At 32.8% G+C, this 25172-nt stretch overlaps 1 protein-coding gene across 2 annotated transcripts in view; it reads right to left on the reverse strand.

The window, feature by feature from the left end:
• LOC101889038 (disheveled-associated activator of morphogenesis 1) overlaps positions 1-25172 on the reverse strand; it is a 94390-nt gene that overhangs the window by 4419 nt on the left and 64799 nt on the right. For both annotated transcript variants that reach the window (XM_059121444.1, XM_059121445.1), the window contains exons 2-6: positions 11138-11734; positions 3346-3897; positions 2858-3277; positions 2614-2791; positions 1862-2545 (exon numbers count right to left, since the gene is read on the reverse strand). In XM_059121444.1, coding sequence (XP_058977427.1) covers positions 1862-2545; positions 2614-2791; positions 2858-3277; positions 3346-3897; positions 11138-11734 — 2431 coding nt within the window. The remainder of the gene's footprint in view (positions 1-1861; positions 2546-2613; positions 2792-2857; positions 3278-3345; positions 3898-11137; positions 11735-25172) is intronic.

Consider the following 25172-nt stretch of genomic DNA (forward strand, 5'->3'; position numbering starts at 1 on the left):
TGGTGAGTTATACCCTGTCTAAAACGGCCGCTGTCAATGGAATTCAAAAAAGACCCTTGATTTATAGAAGTCCTGTCAAATGTTATTTTAAAGATTTTAAAGAGTCTTCTTAAGATAGAAGTCTATGTATCAGCAACATAGAAGGTCTTTCAAGCGGTATTCTACCGAGAGTGGAAGTAGAGAAGACCATTTAATGGGGGTTTATAAACTAGACCACTAAAAGAGCGTTCTATAATTTGAAGTACCTTAAAACTGAACGGGAAAAATCCTTCTATAGTTAGTAGATCTTAAAATCTTTATAGGTATAGATATTTTAAAGAGTCTTCTTAAGACAGAAGGTCATTTAAGCTGATGGAAGGTCATTTAAGCTGTATTCAATGGAGAGTGGATGTAGGGAAGGCCATTAAATGGGTGTTTATATACCAGTAGACCACCGAAAGTGTCTTCTATAATTTGAAGTCCCTTAAAAGTGAACGGAAAAAATCCTTCTATAGTCAGTAGATCTTAAAATCTTTATAGGTATAGATATTTTAAAGATTTTAAAGAGTCTTCTTAATATAGAAGTCTATGTTGCTGATGGAAGGTATTTTAAGCTGTATTCAATGGAGAGTGGATGTAGAGAAGACCATTAAATTGGGGTTTATATACTACTAGGCTACTCAAAGGGCGTTCCATAATTTGAAGTCCCTTAAAAGTGAACGGGAAAAGTTCTTCTATAGTCGATAGATCTTAAAATCGTATTAGGTCCACCGAAGGTTTCAAAGATGGCTTAAAAAGAAGTCCTTTAATGTTGAAATACACTTCTAGCGACTCTTGCATTCTAAGATGGCCTTGGAATGTGTCTCATATGAATAGTAGATCTATCAAGAGGTATCCTTTAACAGAGACTTCTGGGGGATTTTTTTATGGATGGAAAGAAAACCTTTTAAGGGTCTATGGAGGGGATTCTCCAAGTGGCCTTCAGTAGGAAGAATAACATACAAGTGGCCTCCCACTTACAGAAAATCTTTCAAGGATTTTTCTAAAGTTTAAGAATTTTTTGAGGGACTTTTCGTAGATTGTAGATCCTTTATGCTTTTTAATTCGGACGGCATATCTTTCATTTAAAAATAAAAGACTTTCCTGAGCAGTTTTTTTTAAACGGGAGACATTTTAATGATCTTTCTATAGATATATGAGTACCTCCTTCTTTGGACAGATGATTTTTCAAGGGGTCTTCTTTATATAGAAACTCTTCCAAGGGGTATTATAAAGGATTTTTTATAAAGAGAAGTTTTTTAATTCTATTATTACAAGACCTTGCAAGGTTGGGGTTTCGATAGAGACATTTGAATGGGTTTTCTGTGTGTTTATGCGGTTTGTGAAGGGTTCTTCTATTGGCTATCGTTCAGTCTTCTTTATCAGAGAGAAAATCTTATACCTAGAGGACCTATTTTTAGTAGTTAAAAAATCGTTTATGAGGTCTTTGTATGGAAAACCTTTTGAAAGATCTCTTAATGGGTCCTCTTTTGATAGAAAATCTCCCATTTGAAACCTTATTTTGTCAGGGATCATCTTCATAGAGATGATTTTCCAGGGATAATTTAAGGGTAAATTTTATTTAGGGAGACGATTTTAATATCTTTTACTGGAAGTTGTTCCAAAGACCCTCTATGGATAGGAGGCCGTTGAATGGTTTTGCTATGTATGTACACAGCCTTGACCTTCTTTTGTAGAGAAAATCATTTATGCAAAAAAGAGACTTTCTTAACAGTCGGAAGCCATATTTAGAAGGCCTTTCGAAAAACCCATTCAAGGGGTCTTCTATTCCTGGTAGATCTCATCGTATAAAATATCAATTTTTGTTCTCCCCCATCCTTACCCATTGCTGGTGTCATCACAGGCGGTGGTGGTGGTCCAGGGCAAGGTGGTGGCGGTGGTCCGGCCGGCAATGGTGGTGGAGGTGGTGCTGCTGCCATCATTGGTGGCGGTGGTGGTGGCACTATTTTCACTGGTTCTTGGGGAGCATTGCAACCAGTTAGCCCTGCCACTTTCTGGTCATCGGGTATACTACCCTCGGTGACCAAACGTTCCAATCTGGCTCTTTCCTGTTGCTCTGTCATCAGTTTATGTTGTAAATCTTCCAATTTCATTTCGGCTGTCTGAGCTCTTTGCACAGCCTGCGAATGATTGGCCGACTCTTTTTCGAGGCGTTCACGCATACGAGCCAAGCCCGTTTCGAGATCTTCTTTTTCCTGCATTCGCAAGTCTAATTCTTGTTCTTTTTTCGCCAGACGCGATTGAATGTCGAAATTTTCTTTTTCCAATTCATCGGCTCGTTTGCGGGCCTGGGTGAGTTCTTCTTCTTTGACGAGTAGATGGACCAATTTGGAGACATTTATTTCAAGGGGAGCCACATCGGGATCATGTACGGGGGAGATGGGTTCCTTTTCTTTGTTTGGATCATCGGAATCAATGTCGCTGCGTGGTCGACCCTCGGTTTGTAGGACAATTTGTTGGACCACTCGATCGAATAACAACCAATGTTGGGTGCAGTGACCAGTGTCTAGAGGAGGAGAGGAAAAATTATTATTATTTTAGAAGAGTAAAAGCGGAAAGGAGGTGGGTTCTTACAGGGCAACAAAAGCATGTGCTGCAGCAAGGAAATCAAGTGGGGATAGGCTGGAGAATGACTTAGTTTACGTCTCAAAAAGTCAAACATGGTGGTGGCACTTTTGGTGTCCACATGTTCGTGTTCGAATTTCCGGGCCAGTTCTTTTTCGTCCTCGGCTCTGACCATTTCGAAAAAGTCCTGGAAAGAAAAGGGTACAATTATGACTCAAATTTATTTTGAAAGTCTATATTTTCCTGTCCTTACCAAATGCCTGTCCAAGGTTTCATTTTCATGTTTCCTCAGCTTATCAATGATGGGTTGTATGCCCAGCATCAAGAATTCGTAGCGCAAATGTAAACGGAAATCCAAATTCTCCTGGCCGGGGCCATAGTTCAGCACCGCATTAATAAAAGACATAATGGCTGTTTTCAAATTCACATCATCCCGATAGGCTCCTGTTGAACGATCCAAATCATTTACAATACTCTGGAAACGGGTACGTTCTGCTGCAAACTCCTGGAAATTTAACATGGCCTGTAAGACCTTGCGATGGCCACCAGGCACCAGACAGACGGCACCCAAAATTTCCAAGGCTGCCACTTTGGTTTTGATGTTATCCGCCGCCAGGGAACGGGCAATGGTATCAATGGAGGTGGGATGGGCCAAGACATGGGCACGACCGGTCTGTTCAGAAAAAAAGAGAAAGAGAGCGATTAATGAGAGATCCAAATAAGTATGTCCCAACAACTCACCGAATTATTCATCAAAGCTTTGATACATCCAATGAGACTAGTATGAAAAGGACTATTCGCCACCCGTATATCCATTTTCTGCAACAGATTCAGCAGGGCCGGCAAACCCTCAAACTCCACAAAACGCAAGACAAAACTGTGCGTGGACGTCCTGAGAGCTGTCTTCAGGGCATCCAGGAAATGTGTATGGCTTTCAATGCGAGCATTATACTCATGGCACGGTGAATCTTCGGGACTAATGGAAATGTGTAGGGCCAGATCCTTGAGGCGTTCCACATAATTTTCAGCCGTCGGAGGTTGGGTAATATTGCTCGATGCACCCCCGCCATCAATGGTGTCCAGGGGTGATTTTCTTGAGCAATAAATTTGCCATTTCTTTTGGGGAGGCAAACTCAACATTGCCTCTTTGTTGGGCGCCGTCAAATCCAGCTCTTCCACCAACTCCGCGAATTTGGTGTCCAACTCATCCACAGAGGGCATCGGCTGGGTGGGTGTCAGGGTTTGCAGGGTAAAGGCCCCCTCAACCACACAAATCTCAGGTGGTTCATCGTCCTGGAAAAAAGGGAAAGGAAAAGCGATTTAATTTTACAATTTTTGTTTTTTCTTCGAAGGTGGTTTGGGTGTTGCCAATTCTTATCATTTGGACAGTAATTGGCATTTTATTAGTGGAGCATAACCAATTAATTTGTTGTTTTGCAAAACTTTTACAACAACTCCAGCAAAACGGTGGAGTAAAACATATTGTCGGCCAACAAAGTGATTGTAACTTTAAGCTGGTTTTTTGTTTTGTATTAACAGCTGACCAGAGGCAAACTAGGCAAGGTGAGCAAAAAAAAAAAACTTATCCGGGTTAGAAGCAAGACCTATCCAACTAACCCCTTTTAAACAAAACTACAAGAATGGTTAACAGAAATGGCATATTTCTAATATTTAACACATTTTCTACAGTTTTAGACATTTTTGACAACTGCAGATCTTATCAAAAATTAACCTAATAAAATATTAAGAGGTGTTTTATTAGTTTTTATAAAAATATTTTAGAATTTCTAACATCTCATATATTTTATACAGTTTTAGACATATTCGACGTCTACAAATCTTGACAAAAATCAAAATAAAAATTAATAAAGACACATATTTATCCATATCGATTTAAATATCATTTAAAATTTATCGTTTTCCACGTTTTATACAGTTTTAGACATTTTTGACATTTACAAAACACGAAAAAAATCAGCCAAAAAATAATTAAAAACATGTATTTATCGATTTCTCTTCAAATAGTATTACATTTCTAAAGTTTTCCGTTTTTTATACAGTTTTATACATATTTGACATGTTCCAAATTTTGAAAAAATCACCCTAAAAATTAATATAAAGTGGTATTAACCCATTTCTCTTCAGAAACCATTAATATTTTAGCGTTTTCTATATTTTATACAGTTTTAGACATTTTTTACATTTATAACATTTAGAAAAAATCACCCTAAAAATGAATATGATCTGGTATTTATACATTTATCTTCAAATAGTCTTAGAATTTTATCGTTTTCTATGTTTTATACAGTTTTAGACATTTTCGACATTTACAAAATTTTGAGAAAGTCACCCAAAAATTAATAAAAACTGATATCTATCCATTTCCCTTTATAAAGTATCAAAATTTTAACGTTTCCTATATTTTATACAGTTTTATACGTATTTGACATTTACCAAATGTTGACAAAATCACCCAAAAATAAAAAAAACATGTATTTATCGATTCCTTTTCAAATTTCATTCAAAATCTAACTTTTCCCACATTTTCTACAGTTTTAGACATTTCTTACATCTATCATATTTTTACAAAAATCACCCAAAAATGAATAAAATCATATATTTATCGATTTCTACTCTAATTTCATTCAAAATCTAATGTTTCGTACATTTTATGCAGTTTTAGACATTTTTTACTTTATCCCAAAAATGAAATTACAATTTTTTTTACATATATCCCAAAAATGAATAAAATCTTGTATTTATCGATTTCTATAGAAATTTCATTCAAAATATAACGTTTCCTATGTTTTATACAATTTTATACATTTTTGACATTTACCAAATTTAGACAAAATCACTCAAAAATGAATAAAACCATGTATTTATCGATTTCTATTCAAATTTCATTTAAAACTCAACGTTTCATATATTTTATACAGTTTTAGACATTTTTGACATATATTATTTTTTACAAAAATCACTCTAAAAATGAATAAAAACCGGTATTTATCAATATCTCTTCAAATTGCATTCAAATTCTAATGTTTCCTATATTTTATACAGTTTTAGACATTTTTGACAATTACCAACATTTTACAAAAATCACCCAAGAATGAATAAAATTATGTATTCATCGATTTCTATTCTAAATCTAACGTTTCCTATAAATTTTTTTTGAAGTTTTTGACATTTTTCAGTTTGTGACATTTACGACGAATTGTAAAATCGTGTGTAGACCTTAAAGATTGTCTAGAGTATAAATCTATTTGTGTTTGCTAACATTTAAGAGGTTTTTACAGGTTTTTGACATTTACGACATGTTATAAAATTGTGTGGAAAACTAAAAAAAGATACTGGACCATATAACTTTTTGCGATACACACATCTGGGAGCATCATTCCAAAAATTGTGAAGTTTTTGACAGTGTTTACAGATTTTTGACATTTACGACATTTTTTAAAATTGTATGAAAGAACTTAAAATTTGCTTAAAACTCATATTAAGCACCACCAAAGGGTATATGCCAACTACTTTTACTTTTTTTACATTTTATACAAGTTTTTGACCTTTACGACATTTTTCCGAAATTACCTAAAAAGCATTAAAATAGCCTAAAACCGAAATTGAACACTTCCTAGACTCAAATAATAGAGGTTTAGAGGTTTTAAACGCATTATACAGGTTTTTGACATTTACGACATTTTTTAAAAATATGTAAAATAACCAAACAATTTGCCTATAATTCATATTAAAACCCTGTTAGGGTTTCCTGGTAAATATTTTTTTTTAGTTTTATACATTTTATACAAATTTTTGACATTTATGACATTAACGAAATAGCTTAGAGTTGATATTTAATAATTCCCACGCTCATAAAATTGGAGATTTGGGGTTTTTGACACTTTATACACGTTTGCGACGTTTACGACATTTTTCAAAATTGTATTGAAAATACTCAAAAATTGTCAAAATTCATATAAAACATATCTTTGGCTTATATAGCAGTTACTTTAAAGTTTTTTACATTTTATACAAGTTTTTGACATTTACGACATTATCGAAAATTGCTTCAAACCCTTCAAAATAGGCTAAAGGATATTAAACACTTCCTCAACTCAAAAAATTAAGCTAGCCTGCAATGGACATTTTCCTGAATCATATAATTGAATTTTTGACGTTTTATACAAGTTTTTGACATTTACGACATTTTTCAAAATTGCGTCAAAACTATAAAAATAGCCTAAACTTGATATTAAACACTTCCCCAACTCAAAAAATTAAGCTTCTGAGGTTTTTGACACTTTATACTCGTTTGCGACGTTTACGACATTTTTCAGATTTGTGTTAAAAAAAAAAAACTCAAAAAATTGTCTAAAACTCATATTACACACCCCTAATGCTCATATCTTAAGTACTTTTATGTTTTTTACATTTTATACAAGTTTTTGACATTTACGACATTTATCAAAATTGCCTGAAAGTCATAAAAATAGCATGTAATGGACATTATATGCTTTCCAGAGTCATATAATTGAATTTCTGAGGTTTTTGACATTTTATACAAGTTTTTGACATTTACGACATTTTTCCAAATTCCCTCAAAATCATAAAAAATAGCCTAAAATGGATGTTAAACCCTTCCCTGGCTCATAAAATTGAACTTCTGAGGTTTTTGATATTTTATACAAGTTTTTGACATTTACGACATTTTTCCAAATTGCTTCAAAACTATAAAAATAACCTAAAATGGATATTAAACACTTCCCTGGCTCATAAAATTGAACTTCTGAGGTTTTTGACATTTTATACAAGTTTTTGACATTTTCGACATTTTTCCAAATTGCTTCAAAACTATAAAAATAACCTGAAATGGATATTAAACACTTCCCTGGCTCATAGAATTGAATTTTTAAGGTTTTTGACATTTTATACAAGTTTTTGACATTTACGACATTTTTCAAAATTTTCTCAAAATCATTAAAAATAGTTTAAAATTGATATTAAAAACTCCTTCGACTCAAAAAATTGAGTGTCTGAGGTTTTTGACATATTATACATGTTTGCGACATTTACGACATTTTTCAAAATCGGATTGCAAAATCACTTACAAATCATTTCTGACGATAATAAACCCGACTTAACTGCACAAAAAATAGTAGAGAGAGAGAAAAAAACAACAACATTTTGCTTTGTTAGCCCGGCTTATCAAGATTTTGTGGAACACAACAAAGGAAAGAAAATACAAAAAGCGTGTATTGAAAATTGTATTTAAAAAAATAAATTTATAAACATAAATTGCAAGCTATCTATAAAATATGTACGTATCTTTGTACATACATATATATGTAGTAAGTAGTTCCAAGTTATGTACTCTAAATATTTTAAGGGGATTGATTTCAACATCAATGCTGCTGGTTTTGTGGCTTTTTAGTTTAGTTATATTTTGTTTTTGAATGGAGTTGAAAATTAAATTTCGAAATGAAAAATTATGGAATGGAAAAAGATGTGAGGAAGGCAATACTATAGGGTGTTAGAAGGAAGTATGTCATCGATAGACCCCCAATGGTTCCATTGAATTTCTATAGAAAAATTCAATTCAGCCAAAGGGTTTTCTGTGAAAAAACTCAACTATGCCAAGGTTATTTTTATGGAAATCTCCCAATCCCGCAAAGTTTTTTAAAATAGAAAAATTCTGAATTTGAATGAAAATTTGAATTGGAATTTTCAGTTAAAAAACTTAACTGAATTGAGATTTTCTAATAAATCAAACTGAGTTTTTCTACAGAAAAACCCTGCTTCATTGAGTTTTTCTCTGCTGAATTCAGTTTCCCCATAGAAAAACTTTGCAGAATTTGGAAAACAAGGCTGAATTGCTTTTTTTCGTTTGAAAAAAAAAAATCTGAAATTTTTGTCTTAACTGACTTTTTTAATTTTTATACCCTCCGCCATAGAGTATGGAGGGCATATTAAGTTTATCATTTCGTTTGTAACACCTCGACCCAAAAAGTATATATATTGTGGATCAGCATAAAATTGTATGTCAATTTAGCAATGTCCGTCCGTCCTTCTATTCGTCTGTCCATTTATACGTCTGTCCGTCTATCCGCTTGTCCGTTTGTGGAAATCACTCTATCTTCCGAACGAATTGAAGTAGATTTATAAAATTTTACTCAAATGTATATTATGTCTACAGGACTTTTGGTATTTAAAATGGGCCATGTAGGTCCACGTCTTCGTATAGCCCCCATATAATGGTACCTCCCGATATTCGGTATTCTGATGATTTTAGCGACATTATACACCGGAATTGTTTCAAATTTGGTATTTGAAGTTCGTAATGGATACTAAAGCTTATAACAGAAAATTGTCTACGCAGGTCCACTCCTTCGTATAGCCCCCATATAACCGTACCTCCCTTTATTCGGTATTTTGATGATTTTAGCGACATTATTCACCGGAAATGTTTCAAAGTTCGTATTTGAAGTTCGTAATGGATACTACAGCCTATGACAGAAAATTGTCCGTGCAGTTCCACGCCTTCGTGTAGTCTCCATATAACGGCACCTCCCGATATTCGGTATTTTGACGATTTTAGTGACATTATTTACCGAAATTGTTTCAAATTTGGTATTTGAAGTTCGTAATGGATTCTACAGCCTAAGACAGAAAATTGTCTGTGCAGGTCTACGACTTCGTATAGCCCCCATACAGGGGTACCTCCCGATATTCGGTATTTTGACGATTTTAGCGACATTATTCACCGGAAATGTTTCAAATTTGATATTTGAAGTTCATAATGGATATTACAATCTATGACGGAAAATTGTCTGTGCAGGTCTACGACTTCGTATAGCCCTCATATAAGAGTACCTCCCTTTATTCGGTATTATGATGGTTTTAGCGACATTATTTACAGGAATTGCTTCAAATTTTGTATTTGAAGTTCGTATTGGATACTACAGCTTATGACAGAAAATTGTCAGTGCAGGTACACGTCTTCGTAAAGGCCCCATATAATTGTACCTCCCGATATTCGGTATTTTGATGATTTTAGCGACATTATTCCCCGGAATTGTTTCAAATTTGGTATTTGAGGTTCGTAATGGATATTACAATCTATGACAGAAAATTGTCTGTGCAGGTCTATGGCTTCGTATAGCCCTCATATAAGAGTACCTCCCTTTATTCGGTATTATGATGGTTTTAGCGACATTATTTACAGGAATTGCTTCAAATTTCGTATTTGAAGTTCGTATTGGATACTACAGCTTATGACAGAAAATTGTCAGTGCAGGTACACGTCTTCGTAAAGGCCCCATATAATTGTACCTCCCGATATTCGGTATTTTGATGATTTTAGCGGCATTATTCACCGGAATTGTTTCAAATTTGGTATTTGAAGTTCGTAATGGATATTACAGCCTATGACAGAAAATTGTCTGTGCAGGTCTACGACTTCGTATAGCCCCCATATAACAGCACCTCCCGATATTCGGTATTTTAATGATTTTAGCGACATTATTTACCGGAAATGTTTCAAATTGGGTATTTAAAGATCGTAGGAGATATAAAAGCCTATGACAGAAAATTGTCTGTGCAGGTCTACGTCTTCGTGTAGCCCTTATGTAAGAGTACCTCCCAATATTCGGTATTTTAATGATTGTAGCTACATTATTTACCGGAATTGTTTCAAATTTGGTATTTGAAGTTCGCAATGAATACTGCAGCCTATGACAGAAAATTGTATGTGCAGGTCTATGGCTTCGTATAGCCCTCATATAAGAGTACCTCCCTTTATTCGGTTTTTTGATGATTTTAGCGACATTATTCAACGGAACTGTTTCAAATTTGGTATGTGAAGTTCGTAATGGATACTACAGCCTACGACAGAAAATTGTCTGTGCAGGTCTACGTCTTCGTAGAGCCCCCTTATAAGGGTCATCAAAAAAATGTTTTTTTTTTTGGAATTTTTTAAAAAAATTTTCCAGTTTCTAGAAAATGGTGGAGGATATTAAAAGTTCGGTCCGGCCGAAATTAGCTGCTTTTTTACTAGTTTTTTTTTTTTGGTTAAAAAATTCTGAAATTTTTTCAATAAAAAATTTTGCTATGGTTAGTGAACACCCCTAATGTCAATTGAGTAACAAAATCTTGTCATAATAAATCCACTGCCGATTTTATTCGAATTGTGAATTGTTTTTTATTTTTATTAAAAAATTCTGAAAATGTTGGCTCAACCGACTTTTTCAATAAAAAATGTTAGCTATAGTTCGTGAATACCCCTAATGTCAATGTAGTAACAGAATCATGTCATAAAAAATCCATTGCCGAACATTTTTTGCGTAGGTTCTGACTTCTTTTTTTTCTCTCAAAAAATTAATGACCCCAAAAATTCTCTTGTAACGCCCAAACTTCAAAATACATTTCCGTTACAAGTCACTTAGCCGCCAAATGGGGTTCTGAAATGCCAGCTTAATACGATTTTCAATTTAAATGTAATTAAATGAAGATTTTATTCAAAATTTTCCTCAATTACCTGAAAACACCCACACCAACCACGTCGACCGCGAAACGCTGGCATTTTCTTTTGCTGCTGGTGACGATAGAACTTCTGCAGTGGCGTCTCACGTACCGCCTCACCTTTGCCGGAATCTTTGCCGTTGAATGTGTAGCCAAAGGTGTAACCTAAGATATTATTGGCATAAAAGGAATTGCTGCCAACACCACTACCATCATCTTTTCCACAGCCGGACGTTGGATCGTTGCTGCTGCCGTCACCCGGTGATTGGCCGTTGCTGTTTTGCCAATAGCGCTGTAAACTGTGCAGACAATTTAGTTCCGGTAGACGAGCTTTTAATTGACTGAAGTCAAAACGCTGGTGAAAGGATGTGGACGATGTGTCGCTGGTGGCACTGTTGGCTGGGCCACCGACACCAACACCAACACCGTTGCTGTGGCTGTGCGGATGCAGATGATGGGGACTGAGCGGTTGATGGTGCTGATGATGATGTTGCTGGAGACTGGCTGGTTTTTGTAGGGTACTATCTGGGGTGGTCTGTAGCGAGTCGTTGTTGGCGCTCAGGGTATCGGGTTCATTGGTACAGCTGCTGATGGTGGGACACGACTGTAGAGTCTGGAAGCAGAAAATAGAAAAGATAATTTAGTTTTGTTTTTTTTTTTCAATTTCGCAATATTAATAACTATTAGAAATATGATTAATGTTAAAGAGATATTAATAAGGTGGGGTGTTTCGCTCTCTCTCACTCTCTCTCCCTCTCTTCGAAGGCGATTAGGATCTCATTTGTGCAAACTATTAACCATACCTTTGAGCAACGTTGCAAAATTGCTTTTCAGTTTCAAAATAATTTTTTTTTTCTTTTTGGTCAACAATAATTTGTTAACTTATCTAACAATATGGCCATAATGGCCAACATTTGATTGTCATCTCAATATGCTGGAAATAACATGCGTCCAGTGGTGACAACAAAATACAGGCAGGCTGAGATAATGGTATATTTTCCAAAAATCTCCTGGTTTCTTTAGAAATGTCCAAAAAATCAGTATATGATTTCAAGAATGCCCAAATCTTTATAATTTCATTTTTTACCCTCCACCATAGTATAAAGGGTACCTCCCGATATTCGGTATTTTCATGATTTCAGCGACATTATTGAAGGGAATTGTTTCAAATTTCCTATTCGAAGTGTGTAATGGATATTGCAACCTATGGCAAAAAATTTCGTATGCAGGTCCACGTCTTCGTATAGCCTTCATATAACGGTACCTCCCTTTATTCGGTATTTTTATGATTTTAGCTACATTTTTCGCCGGAATTGTTTCAAATTTCGTATTTGAAAATCCTGATGGATAGTATGGCGTGTGACAACATTTTTCGTATGCAGCTCCACGCCTTTTTTTAGCCCCCTTATAACGATACCTCCCGATATTCGATATTTTAATGATTTCAGCAACATTAATCTCTGGAATTGTTTCAAATTTCGTACTTAAAGATCTTAATGGATACTACAACCTAAGGCAGAAAAGTGTCTGTGCAGGTCCACGTTTTCTTATAGCCCCCATATAGCGGTACATCCAGATATTCGGTATTTTAATGATTTTAGCGACATTATTTACCCGAACTCTTTGAAATTTCGTTTTCGAAGTTTGTAATAGATACTACAGCATATTTCAAAAAATTTCGTTTGCATGTCCACCTATTCGTATAGCCCTCATATAACTCTATCTCCCAATATTCGGTATTTTAATGATTTTAGCGACATTATTCACCGGAATTGTTTAAAATTTGGTTTTTAAAAATCTTAATTGGTACTACATCCTATGAGAAAAAATTACTTATGCAGGTCCGCCGCTTCGTATAGCTTCCATATAACAGTACCTCCCGATATTCTGTATTTTGATGATTTTAGCGACATTATTCACCGGAATTATTTAAAATTTGGTATTTGAAGTTCGTAATGGATACTACAGCCTAAGACAGAAAATTGTCTGTCCAGATCCACGTCTTCGTTTAATATCCATATAACGATACATCCCTTTATTCGGTATTTTGTTGATTTTAGCGACATTATTCACCGGAATTGTTTCAAATTTGGTATTTAAAGATCTTAATTGGTACTACAGCCTATGACAAAAAATTACTTATGCAGGTCCGCCGCTTCGTATAGCCTCCATATAACGTTACCTCCCGATACTCGGTATTTTCATGATTTTAGCCACACTATTTATCCGAACTGTTTGAAATTTCGTTTTCGAAGTTTGTAATGGGTACACAACCTATGTGCAAAAAAAGTCGTATGTAGGTCCACGTCTTCGTATAGGCCCCATATAACTGTACCTCCCGATATTCGGTATTTTGATGATTTTCACAGAATTTATAAGGAATTCTATGTTTTATTTATTTTTTGAAAATTTCCAAATGGTGGAGGGACGATCTTACTGCCACTCGTCACCTTTTTTTAGTAATTTTTTTTTCCTGTGATTTTCTAAAAATCCCCGGAGAAATATGTTTTTCTTCCCGTGATATTTACCTCCTGATTTGTTCGAAATTTATATTCATTTTTTATTATTTTTTTTAATTTGTATTACTTTCTTACTTTTTCCTTGGATTTTTAAAAATAATACCACTATTTTCCTATTTTTTTCTTCCCGGGGTATTTTTCAAAAATCCCCCGAATTTAACAAAAATCCCAAAAAAAAACCAAAATTCCATTGGAGATTTCCTTTTTAGGCTTTTCTTATTTAAACTTATGATTTTCAGTTGAAGTTGCAACTTCCCATATTTGCGTTTACATGGAGCTGCCTGTTGCCACAACAAAAATACTCCCCGGCACATGCACATGCATTGTGTTATTGCAACAATGCATGTTGCGTTTTATTGTGAGTTAGACGGTTACAAAAGCCAACCATCCAACCGGGTATGTAATAGATGTTTGGTGGCAGGCATTTGGTCAGCTGATGTTGCAACATTTTTTGTGTATGGTTCCCCACTAGTCATCAACAATCATCCTCCTTCTCCCGCTCCTCCTCCCTAGGTAACTCTCCACACCACATTAGTTGGCCATGTATGCCGCCGTATATCTATGGAAGATTTTTTTCTTTGGCTTATAATGTGCCACCATGATATGCACAAATGTCCATTTGCAATATAGATGAGGTATTTGAGTGAACAATATTGGATATGGGGAACTTTCACTACAAAATAAACAAAAACCAGGGGGGAAAATCAAGCGTTTCGCAAATATCCGAAATTGAGTAAATTTTCCGTTGTCTGGAGAGGAGACAAAAAAAAAAAAACAAATAATTGCCAAAGATGAAACTTTGGCGGGACATGCTGGCGACAATAAGAAGAGGCTTCACATATGTATGGAGAGACAGGAAAGAAATGAAACCAGGGAAAGAGGTCAAGGTAGGGAGATATTGGCGGAAATTTTTGATCTCAGGCAGTATTTGTCAGTATTTTTCTATCTCTCGTCCCCAAATTCAAATCTCCTTAAATTTGATTGAATTTCCTCAAAAAAAAAGAAAAAATAAATAAAATTAAAAAAAAAAAAAAAATAACAATAATAATAATAATAATAATTGTACATAAAATTCAATTCATAGCCTCCCTTCTCAGTAGTTGAAATGATTAAAATATGACACTTCAATTAAATTCATTGATTTTTTAAAAGATTCCCACCAAATCCTCAAGTCCCCAATTTGAATTTTTTTCTGCCTAATTTAATAAGAAATATTCCCTTTTGTGGGAAAAATCATCAATATTGGCAAAACTAGTTTGAGTGGGACAAATCTGTTCTAAATATTTATTTATTTTCAAAGGTTTGTTTTCCAAGGAATTTTTTTGTTTGCAAAATTTCCTTAAATTATCTTAAGGGAGAATTCCTGGTAGATTTATTTAAAATAATAATTCCCACATTTTTTGACTTTCCCCTTTTTGGGGAAAAATCCAAAATATTTGAAAAACTAGTCTCAGGGAACACATATAAATCCTCAATATTTTTTATTTTCAAATGATTTTTAATGGGTATTTTTTCCAAAATTTCCTTAAAATATCATAGGGGAGATTTTTATAATCTCCAAGATTTTTTTTAAATAATAATTTCCACATTATTTTACTTCTTAGTAGGAGTTGCCTTTATCTTGGAAGAACCCTTCTAATTAAATATATGCTGGGAGAAAAATATCCTTAAAATTCCACACAGATGAAATGGTCTAGGAGAACAAAAATCTATTTTATTTTAATTTTTAATATTTTATAATTTTCTTTGGGTGTAATATTTCACATAAAATATTATGTACAAAAACAACTTTTTCATATTTTTTAAAATTTTATATTTTTCTTAAAATCCCCCCGATAAATACTTGGTTATGTGAGAAACGCTACTGCAGCATCAACTTTGATGCTTTTACTGAACATACCCCACAAAACACTCTTGTTCTTCTGAATTTGTTACTCTATATTTCTTGTTATGCTAATTGTTAACATTTTATTATTTTCTTTAAGTGTAATATTTATCTTAAAATATTATTTCCAGTACAACTTTTTCATATTTTTTTAAGATTTTCTTTTTCTTCAAATCCCAACGATAAATACTTGGTTATGTGAGAAACGCTGCTGCAGCATCAGCTTTGTAGCTTTTACTGAACATACCCCACAAAAACACCGTTGTTCTTCTCCCTTTGTTACTCTCTTTTGATTGTTATGCTAATGGTTATTATATTTTATTATTTTCTTTAGGCGGAATAATTCTCTTAAAACATTATTTTCAAGAACAACTTTTTCATATTATTTTTTGTTTCTTGAAATCCCTTAGACAAACACTTGGTTATGTGAGAAACAATACACCACCATTACTTTAGCATTTACTGAACATACCCCACATAAACACCGATCCTTGTTTTACTTCCCTCTTTGAAACTCTCTTTTTCTCTTGTTATGCTAATTGTTGATATTGGTTAGGAATACCGTTGTCACTAGCATAAATGTGAATAGCAACAAACACACACAACAGAGAGAAGGAGAGCTGAAAACTTTAAATGAATTAGAATTTGAGAGTGCAAAACAATATTGTAATGAGAAGAAGCATCAGTGAAAGAAAAAGGCATTGATTGCTTAGTAGATGAAGAACTTACTTATTAATTTGTCAGTCCATTTTCGCAACCAAAGAGAAATGTTCATTGGAACGTTAATAATTAAATTTTTATAGTTAAGAAAGAAAAAAGTATTTCTCTTCGAATTAGATATAAATGAGCAAGAGGATAAGTAAAAAAATCTAATATTACTCGTGGAATATTGCCGGTCATTGGATTATTATTAAAATATTGCTCGTGGGCCATCGCTGTTAACAATTGCCATTTATATTTAGGAGAACATTGTTTGTCGAGCAAGTATTACTAACAATTGGAGAAAATGATCAATTGCCTGTTCATTAGAGAAATGCAGTGTTCATTGGTGCATTAAGGGTAAGAAGTTTAAGTTGTTTTGGCGCTAAGTCGGAATACTATTAACAACAAAGAAAGAAATCTGACGTTAAATGTTCACGAATAATAGTGGTGGGTTACCTAGTGTAGATGGGAGAGATTTGTTAAACAGAGATATTTTTAATACAGTCCACATTAAATAAGATACGACAAGGTGGTGAGCAGAACTTTGAGTTAGAAATAAATAATATAGAATTGTGGGATGTAATCTTTACTCAGACTGAGAAGCAAGTGCAGCATGTTTTCTTGGGAATTTCAAAGGGAATTAATTGATAGCAGAAAGTTTGACCAGGGATTTGTATATCCCAACACTATCCAAAGCACAAAATAATCCCTCATTGAGGTCACAACCACAGCGGAATATTCAAATATTGTTATAATTTTAATACAAAAATAATGGCCAATGAAATTTCCATTAAATTCAAATTAAGTGCATGCAAAGCTCTCAATTTTTTATTTCAAACAACATTTTTATTTCAAAATTTGTTAACCAACCCATTTTTTTTGCTTAAATCACCTGTGATGATTGTTACTACCGCCAAATAACAACAGACAATCAAAAACAAAAAAAAAAAAAAAGAAAGAAACAAAAAAAAAGTAAAACTAAAACCACATCATAATCAAATGTTTTCACGAAATCCAAAATTTGTTGAAGACAAGTGAAGAAAACAAAAATTAATCAATTTCTTTGTTCAAAAAACAACACCTTTGCGGAGTAATAGCAATAATAACACCATCATAATCTTCAGCTTGAAGTACTGAGGTATGAACACTTCAAAAAAAAAAAAAAAAAAAAAAAAAAAAAAAAAAAAAAAAAAAAAAAATACCAAAAAAAATCATAAAAAAATACGACAGGTCTGACCAATTGCAGTTTTGATTCAATCAGCACAAAAATTGTTGACTACAACTGTTGTAATAAAAAATGAATTAATAATAGCACAACAAACAACACCCATCAAAAATGGCTTACAACACTTTATGTAGTTGATGATGGATGGGATGTCAAAATCGTTGTGGGATGGGACTTTTCTATGGCAAATATGCAAAAAGTCCGGAATTTATTGGGAATTTTGCGAAAATCCCAATAAATATTTTATTCCAGGAGATTTTTGTAATCGCCATTTCCTCATTGTGCCAAGGAAAAACTAAATTATTTATATTCAGATAATAATACATAGAAATTAAGCTTTTCTTTGGCACAAAGAGGAAATGGCGCCCAATGATTTTGTAATTAAAATTAAATTCCAGAACTTTGAAAAAAACGCCTTAAAAATAAAAAAAATGTAATTTTACTCAATGGAATAATGAGAGAATGATTCGATACGTTTGTCAATAAAAATCGATTAGGGATATTTTAGAAAATTTTGCCTAAATTCAAAGAATTCACTTCGTTTCCATAGAACAATAGGCATATGGCGCCCAATGGTTTTAGAATAAAAATGAAATCTCAGAAACTTTGAAAAAACATAATCTGAATTTATTTCCCTTCCACGGAACAATGAGACAACGAGAAAATTACGTCCAATTATTGGTAGTTAAAAATATTCCTAAATACCGAAATACCATTGAAAATGATTCGATGGAAAAATGGCGCCCAATAATTGGCAAAGACATTGATCCAGGACCGTTTAAAGAAGTATTTCTTAATTTAGAAGAATTTAGTGCTTTTCCACAAACATTGAAAAATTGGCGCCCAATTGTACCATAAAAAAAACATTGATCCCGGATCTTTAAATAAAATATTCCCTGAAAATTAAGAAACCATTTCCTTTTCATGAAACAAAAAATTAGCCATCATTCTTCAAACCCCAAGAATCTCCTCCGCCAACTTAAAAATAATATTCACACCTCCCTTCTTTTTTTTTTTAAAAAACATTATACATTCATTAAACCAATACAATTTTATATGCTAATATTTTCAATTAACAGTTTTCAAATTTAATTAACAAAGCCATAAATTAAAAAAAAAAAAAATAAAAAACCTAAGAATTAGATCAACTCCCATATCAGAAAACCAGAAGAATTTTACACGAATGTAGGTAGTTTGAGCTTAACCTTCACAGAAGTTATCTCTTGGAGTCAAGACTTTCCAATTATGATGTATGATGACGTTTGACAACTGTCAAGTTTTTTGTTTCTTTTTTTTTTGAGATAAGGTAAACAACATTTTTAGCACTCCTTTAAAACAATAAAAAATAATAAAAAATAGCAACAATAAAATTTTATTGCCCACCTTATCTAAGCCATTAAACCACATTTTTTGTTTTTTATTTATTTTTAGAAAAGAAGAAAAAAAAAACAAGGCAAAGAGTTATAAACTAACAATTATTATTATCTGTTGACATTTATTAGTTAGGGGTCTCTTTGACAATAAAACATGAATATGGAAATTTGCATAAATCCAAACATAAAGACGAAAAACACACACAGACATACACACCAACGCTATATGCACTTGATAGTAGAGTTTCAAACTGGAAATTAAAATGTAATAAAAAGAAAAAATTAAATAAATCAATGGCAGGTTAAAATAAGGCATGAAACACGGATCGGGTGGAGCCTTTTCAAACCCACACTATATAAGGGAAGATTTGAAAATCCTTAAAAAAATTATGAAAATATATCAAATCTGTGAGTATTTTAAGTAAGAGCTCAGTATCCGGCAAAAACGTGTGCAAAAGTCGGAAATCAAATCATTCTGAAGTTATAAAAAAAAAAAATAAATAAATCAATGACAGGTTAAAATAAAACATAAAACACGGATTGGGTGGAGCCTTTTGAAACTCACACTACAAGGGAAGATTTGAAAATCTATAAAAAAAATTATAAAAATATATGAAATCTGTGAGTATTTTAAGTAAGAGCTCAGTATCCGGAAAAAACGTGGCAAAAATTGGAAATCAAATCATTCTGAAGTTTAAAAAGGGTTGTTAAATTAATCCACATTCCCTATTGAGAGAGAAAGGCATGAGAGAGAGAGAGAGATGAGATAGTAAAAACCTTAGCTCTCAGAGAAAATTTTGTCTAAGAGTTTGGACTTCTAAATTTCAGACGAAACGGTAAAGATTAATCCAAGGGACATTCCTGGTATTTTATGTCAACTCAAAGGCTTATCTATTAAATAACTGGCGCCCAATGTGGGGATTTTGTGTATCTGATGGTGATCCAAAAATTTAGTATACAAATTGGAAATATTTTAATTTATAATTTTTTTATTTGTGTCAATTTTCAGGTTTCTCGACTAAAAAACAATGGGGCCTAATGGGAAGGGGGTTTCGTGTATGGGATGGCAATCTAAAAATTATGTGTAAAAATTGAGGACTTTCTTTTTAGTTTTTAATGTTTTTTTTATTATTTGAGCTTGACAGTCCCAAAATATTGACCAACTGGCGCCCAACCTGGAATTTTCGTATATTGGGTGGCGATTTGAAAACCCAACGTCAGGCGACCAATATCAAGCTCTTTTAATTTGGGAGGTAATTTATAATTTATTTTTCTTTTATTTGTGTCAATTTTCAGGCTTCTCGATTAAAAAAACTGGCGCCCAATGTGGGGATTTCGTCTATTGGATGGCAATCTAAAAACTAGGTATAAAAATCGAAAATGATATTTAGATTTTGATGTTGCTATTGTTATTTGAGCTCGAAAGCATCAAATTATTGATTAAGGCAACTGGCGCCCAAGCTGGATTTATCGTGTATTGGGTGGGCGACTTAAAAGTTAGAATAATTAAATGTTGTTATTTTAGTTCTTGATGTTTTTATCTTTAGCTTTTGATCTTTTTTATCTTTTATTTTTAGTTTTTCTGTTTATTCTACCCCTCAAATCTATTGGCGACCAACGTGGTACAGCGTATTGAGGAATGATGAAAAAATCTTTAAGGTCTTTGTACAGAGAATAATGGAGACCTATAATTTGGATGTTAAATGTGGTCGTTCTTTGATCGCGAGTCTCCCAGATCATTAAGTGTCTGTAACCAAAATGGCGCCCAACGTGAAACCTGCTTTCGTTTGGGAATTTAGGTATATATTGGGCTGCGATTTAAAAATTTATAATGGTTTGTTTTGTGGGCGAAATCTATGCAATTTTCTAGCTCTTAATGCAAATGGCGCCCAATGTGGTTCTCCTTTGTACTGGGAAATTATTAAAAAATCTTCCAAATTTTGTTATGAGAATAATAGTTCACCGGACGCCGTTCCCTGAACGCGAAGTTCCCACATTCCTAAGTCTCTGAAACCAAATCGCGCTCAACGTAGAATCTGTTTTCGTTTGGGAATTTAAGTATATGTTCGGTGGCGATTTAAAAATTGATAAGGGTTAACATATGTTTGTTGTGTCGTTCGCTGATGGCGAAATATATACATTATTCTACCTCTAAAAGCAATTGGCCTTCAAGGTGGTTCGCCAGAGTATTGGAAAATTATTAAAAATCTCTTCCACATTTTGTTATGACAATAATAGTTGATCGATATTTCAGAAGTTAAATGTTGTGCGAATCTCTTTAATTTTTAAGTGTCTGAACCCAAAACGGCGCCCAACGTGAAACCTGCTTTCGTTTGAGAGTTTAAGTATATATTGGGTGGCGATTTAAAAATTGATAATTGTTAACATATGTTTGCTGTGTCCGTTCTCTGAGGGCGAAATCTCTGCAATATTCTAGCTCTTAAAACAATTGGCGCCCAACGTGGCTCTCCATTGTATTGGGAAATTTTTAAAAAAAATCTTCCAAATTTTGTTATAGGAATAATAGATCACCTATATTTTGGAAGTTAAATGTTGTGGAAATCGGTCTAATTTTTAAGTGTCTGTAATCAAGTGGCGCCCAACGTAAAACCGTGTTCGTTTGGGAGTTTAATTTTACATTGTGTGGTGATCTCAAATTTTATAATGGTTAACATAAGTTTGATGTGTCCGTTCTCTGAGTGGGAAATCTTTGCAATATGCTACCTCTAAAATCAATTGGCGCCCAACGTGGTTCTCCATTGCATTGGAAAATTATTTAACAATTCTTCCAAGTTTTTGTTATGAGAATAATAGTTCATCGGTAATTGGTTGCCGTTTTCTGAGGGCGAAGCTCCTACATTTTTCAGTGTCTGGAACCAAAATGGCGCCCAACGTGAAATTTGTTTTCGTTTGGGAGTTTAAGTATATCTCTTTTTTTTTGTTATTAGAACTGGCTGCAAATTATTGTTTATATTCGAAAAACACCACTGACTCTCCATTGGCGCCCAACGTCCATACCTTTGATGTCTGATTTTCTTCAAAATTTTAAACTTAATCGCTGAATATTGAACTTAGTTTTTTGTTTTCAGGCCATAACTAAAGGCCACTTGATTGTCATTGATTACACACTGACCAGTTGGCCAAATGCCACAATCTATCACAAAATCGCAGCAACAACAAACAACAAAAAATACCTGACTTTGGACAGCTTGTCCAGTGTCTTCATCAATTACATTAAGCTGTGGCCAAAAAAAGAAGAAAATAAACACCAACAGCAACAAATATCTTTTGGCTTTTGTTTAACTGTCATCATCTAGTCTTGGCACTTGTCAGCGGCCATAACAGCATCAACGGCGAATGGCATCTTTTGTGTGGTGGTCAGTCTGCCAGTCAGCCATCCAGCCAGCCAGTCAAATGCTGATGCTTTTGAAATACCTCTGATGCGTGAATTACTTGAAGTGGGTAAAGAAGAGCTTAGACTTAATTCATGAATAGAAGTGAGAGAGAGAGGCGTTAAATTTAATAAAATATCATTTGCACAAATGGTGATAATAAAAACAACAATATTGGGATATTGTTGTAAACAAAAAAGAAAAAAAAAAAAACAAGTAACAAAAATGATGTTGGTCCACTGGCAACAAATGAAACTCTAATTGGCTTCAAGGGCGTGGTGGAGAGAAGGGGTATCCAAAAATTAGATGGAAAAGAAAATTTATTTAGGAAAAATTGAGAATATTAAAAACCCAAACTCTCATTGCCAGATTTTGAAAATATTTGACAAAAAAGTGGTCGAATTTTTTTATCAAAAAATTAAATTCTTAAACACCCTCATTAACCATTTGAAGTAATTTTCAAATATTTTCAAAAATTTCATAAAAGAATTTTGGAGTTTTTAAAAAATGGTCGGATTTTCTGGGAATTATTGAAGCATTTTGACTCAGTGTTTTTAAAATAAAGACTTTAAATCATTTAGCTTATGGCTAAAAAAATTGAGAATATTAAAAAAAATTGAGAATATTAAAAACCCAAACTCTCATTGCAAGATTTTGAAAATTGGACATATTTGACAAAAAAGTGATCGAATTTTTTTTTATCAAAAAATTAAATTCTTAAATAAATATTTTCAATATTTTCATAAAAGAATTTTTGGAGATTTTCAAAAATGGTCGGATTTACTGGGCATCATTGAAGCATTTTGGCCCAGTGCTTTTAAAATAAAGACTTCAAATCATTTAACTTATGGCTCCTCCAGTTATGGAAAATTTTTCAAAAAAATTGAAATTTTCAAAAATGGTCGGAAATTTTATGAGCAAAATTTTTGTTATTTTAGCCACAAACATGGCCGATAGAGCTTTAATGCCACTAAAGCCTTTTTTACGCAACAAAAAATCTTTGGACAATTTGTAATTTTTTTTTTTGTATTTTTAGTAAAAAACTTTTGGTCGGAAATTTTTGAGACAAATTTTTGACAATTTAAACTGAAAATTAGCCCATAGACATTTAAATTAATTGCAGCCTGTATTACACAATAAACAATTTTTAAAAATGGACGAATTTTTTTTTTCGAATACTTATTAAAAATATTTTGGGTATTTTTAAATTTGGTCGGAAATTTTTATAACGTTAATAAAATAGATTGTCCCATGGCACTTTAGATCCACGTTATCTTATGTGAACAACAATTAATTTCCCTAATTTAAAAATTTCCAAAAATGGTCGAAAAATTTTATACCAAAATTTTGGGATATTTTTTAGAAATTTGTAAAATTGTAATTTAATTCATTGTACCAACAATTTGGTTCAAATTTAAATTTTGAATTTTACGTATAGCAAAAAAAAAACGAACCCTAAATTGGGAGAATTTCAAAATTGGTCGGAATTTTCTAGAGTATAATGTTGGGTATTTAAATCCGCAATTCGGCCTACAACTTTTGAAATACATTATTGCTTTAATTATTTTAATTTAATTACAAAATATTTCTTCCCAATTTGAAAATTTTCAAAAATGGTCGGAAATTTCTGGAGCAATATTTTTGGCATTATAGCCAATATTGTGAACTATACTCTTTAAAAAAAAATTTTAGTTAACATACTAAGATAGATAAACGATTTTTCTTTCCCAATCTCAAGTTTTCTGAATTACAAAAATTCGACCAATTTTGTTGAAAATGCAAAACATGAAACTTTTGTAAAAGAAATCAATATAACAGATCTCTAATAAAAAGATAAATCAGAATTAAATCTAACTTTTTTAGAAAAATATTATTAAAAAAATCCGACCATTTTTTTGGTAGAAAAAACTACCAAAATTGAAATTTCAAAAAAATTCATATTTGTTAAAATTCCAAGGATAAATGATAAATATATGCATTACAGTTGGGAAAATATAGTAAAAAGCCCACGTCTTTTCAAAATTGAGTTTCATTTTTTAGAAAACTATTATTTAAAAAATCCGACCATTTTTTTGGTAGAAAAAACTACTAAAATTTAAATTTCAAAAAAATGCATATTTGTTAAAGTACCGAGGATAAATGATAAATATATGCATTATCAGTGTGAAAATATAGTAAAAAGTCCATATCTGTTCAAATAAATAATAACTCTTCTCCCACCCCAAAAAAGACCTCCAATTGCTCCACCCCTGTCCCCTAAAATGTATTTTTAGAAAATCTTTTAAAAAAAAGGAAAAGTTATATTTTTTCTTTATTTTCTATAGATTTTCAATTCATTTATTTTTTCTTTTTGTTATTTGCTAGTTGTATTTTGTTTTTGCCTGGTCGCATTCGATCGTGTTTGCCACCTTTTACATGGCGTGTAGCACTTAACAATAAACTAAATATCAGTGTTTTTATTATTAAATAGTTTTTTTTTGGTTGCAGATTTTCCTTTCGGCTTGGCATGTGGTAAAACTTGTTTTGAGGCACCATCGACACAGTCACAGTTAGACACCATCAGCATCATGGCACAAACATTATCAAGATTCATCGTGAGGAAAAAAAGAGACCCTAAAGATTTAATGGGGGGTTGCTACCAAAATTGGGATGGAATTTGGTCAATTTAAATTTGGCTGTTTGTTCCTTAAAAAAACTTTTCACTTTATGTTGCTTTTATTATTAGTAAATTTTTAAGTTTTTTTTTTTTAAATAATCAAAATTGGTCGGAAATAAAAATTTGGTCGATTTCATTAAAGGCTTTGCCAATGTTTTATTTTGACAGAAATACATAAATATTAAGTTAAAATTTTACTTATTCAATATTTTGAGGATATTGAACATTTGTAGGGTGTTATATTTCAACCTAAAAAAAGTTGGTACTTTTTTCCGACCAAAATGTTTTTTTGTGTATTT

This window comes from Musca domestica, unplaced genomic scaffold (assembly GCF_030504385.1).
Source record: "Musca domestica strain aabys unplaced genomic scaffold, Musca_domestica.polishedcontigs.V.1.1 196, whole genome shotgun sequence".
Lineage (NCBI taxonomy): Eukaryota > Metazoa > Arthropoda > Insecta > Diptera > Muscidae > Musca > Musca domestica.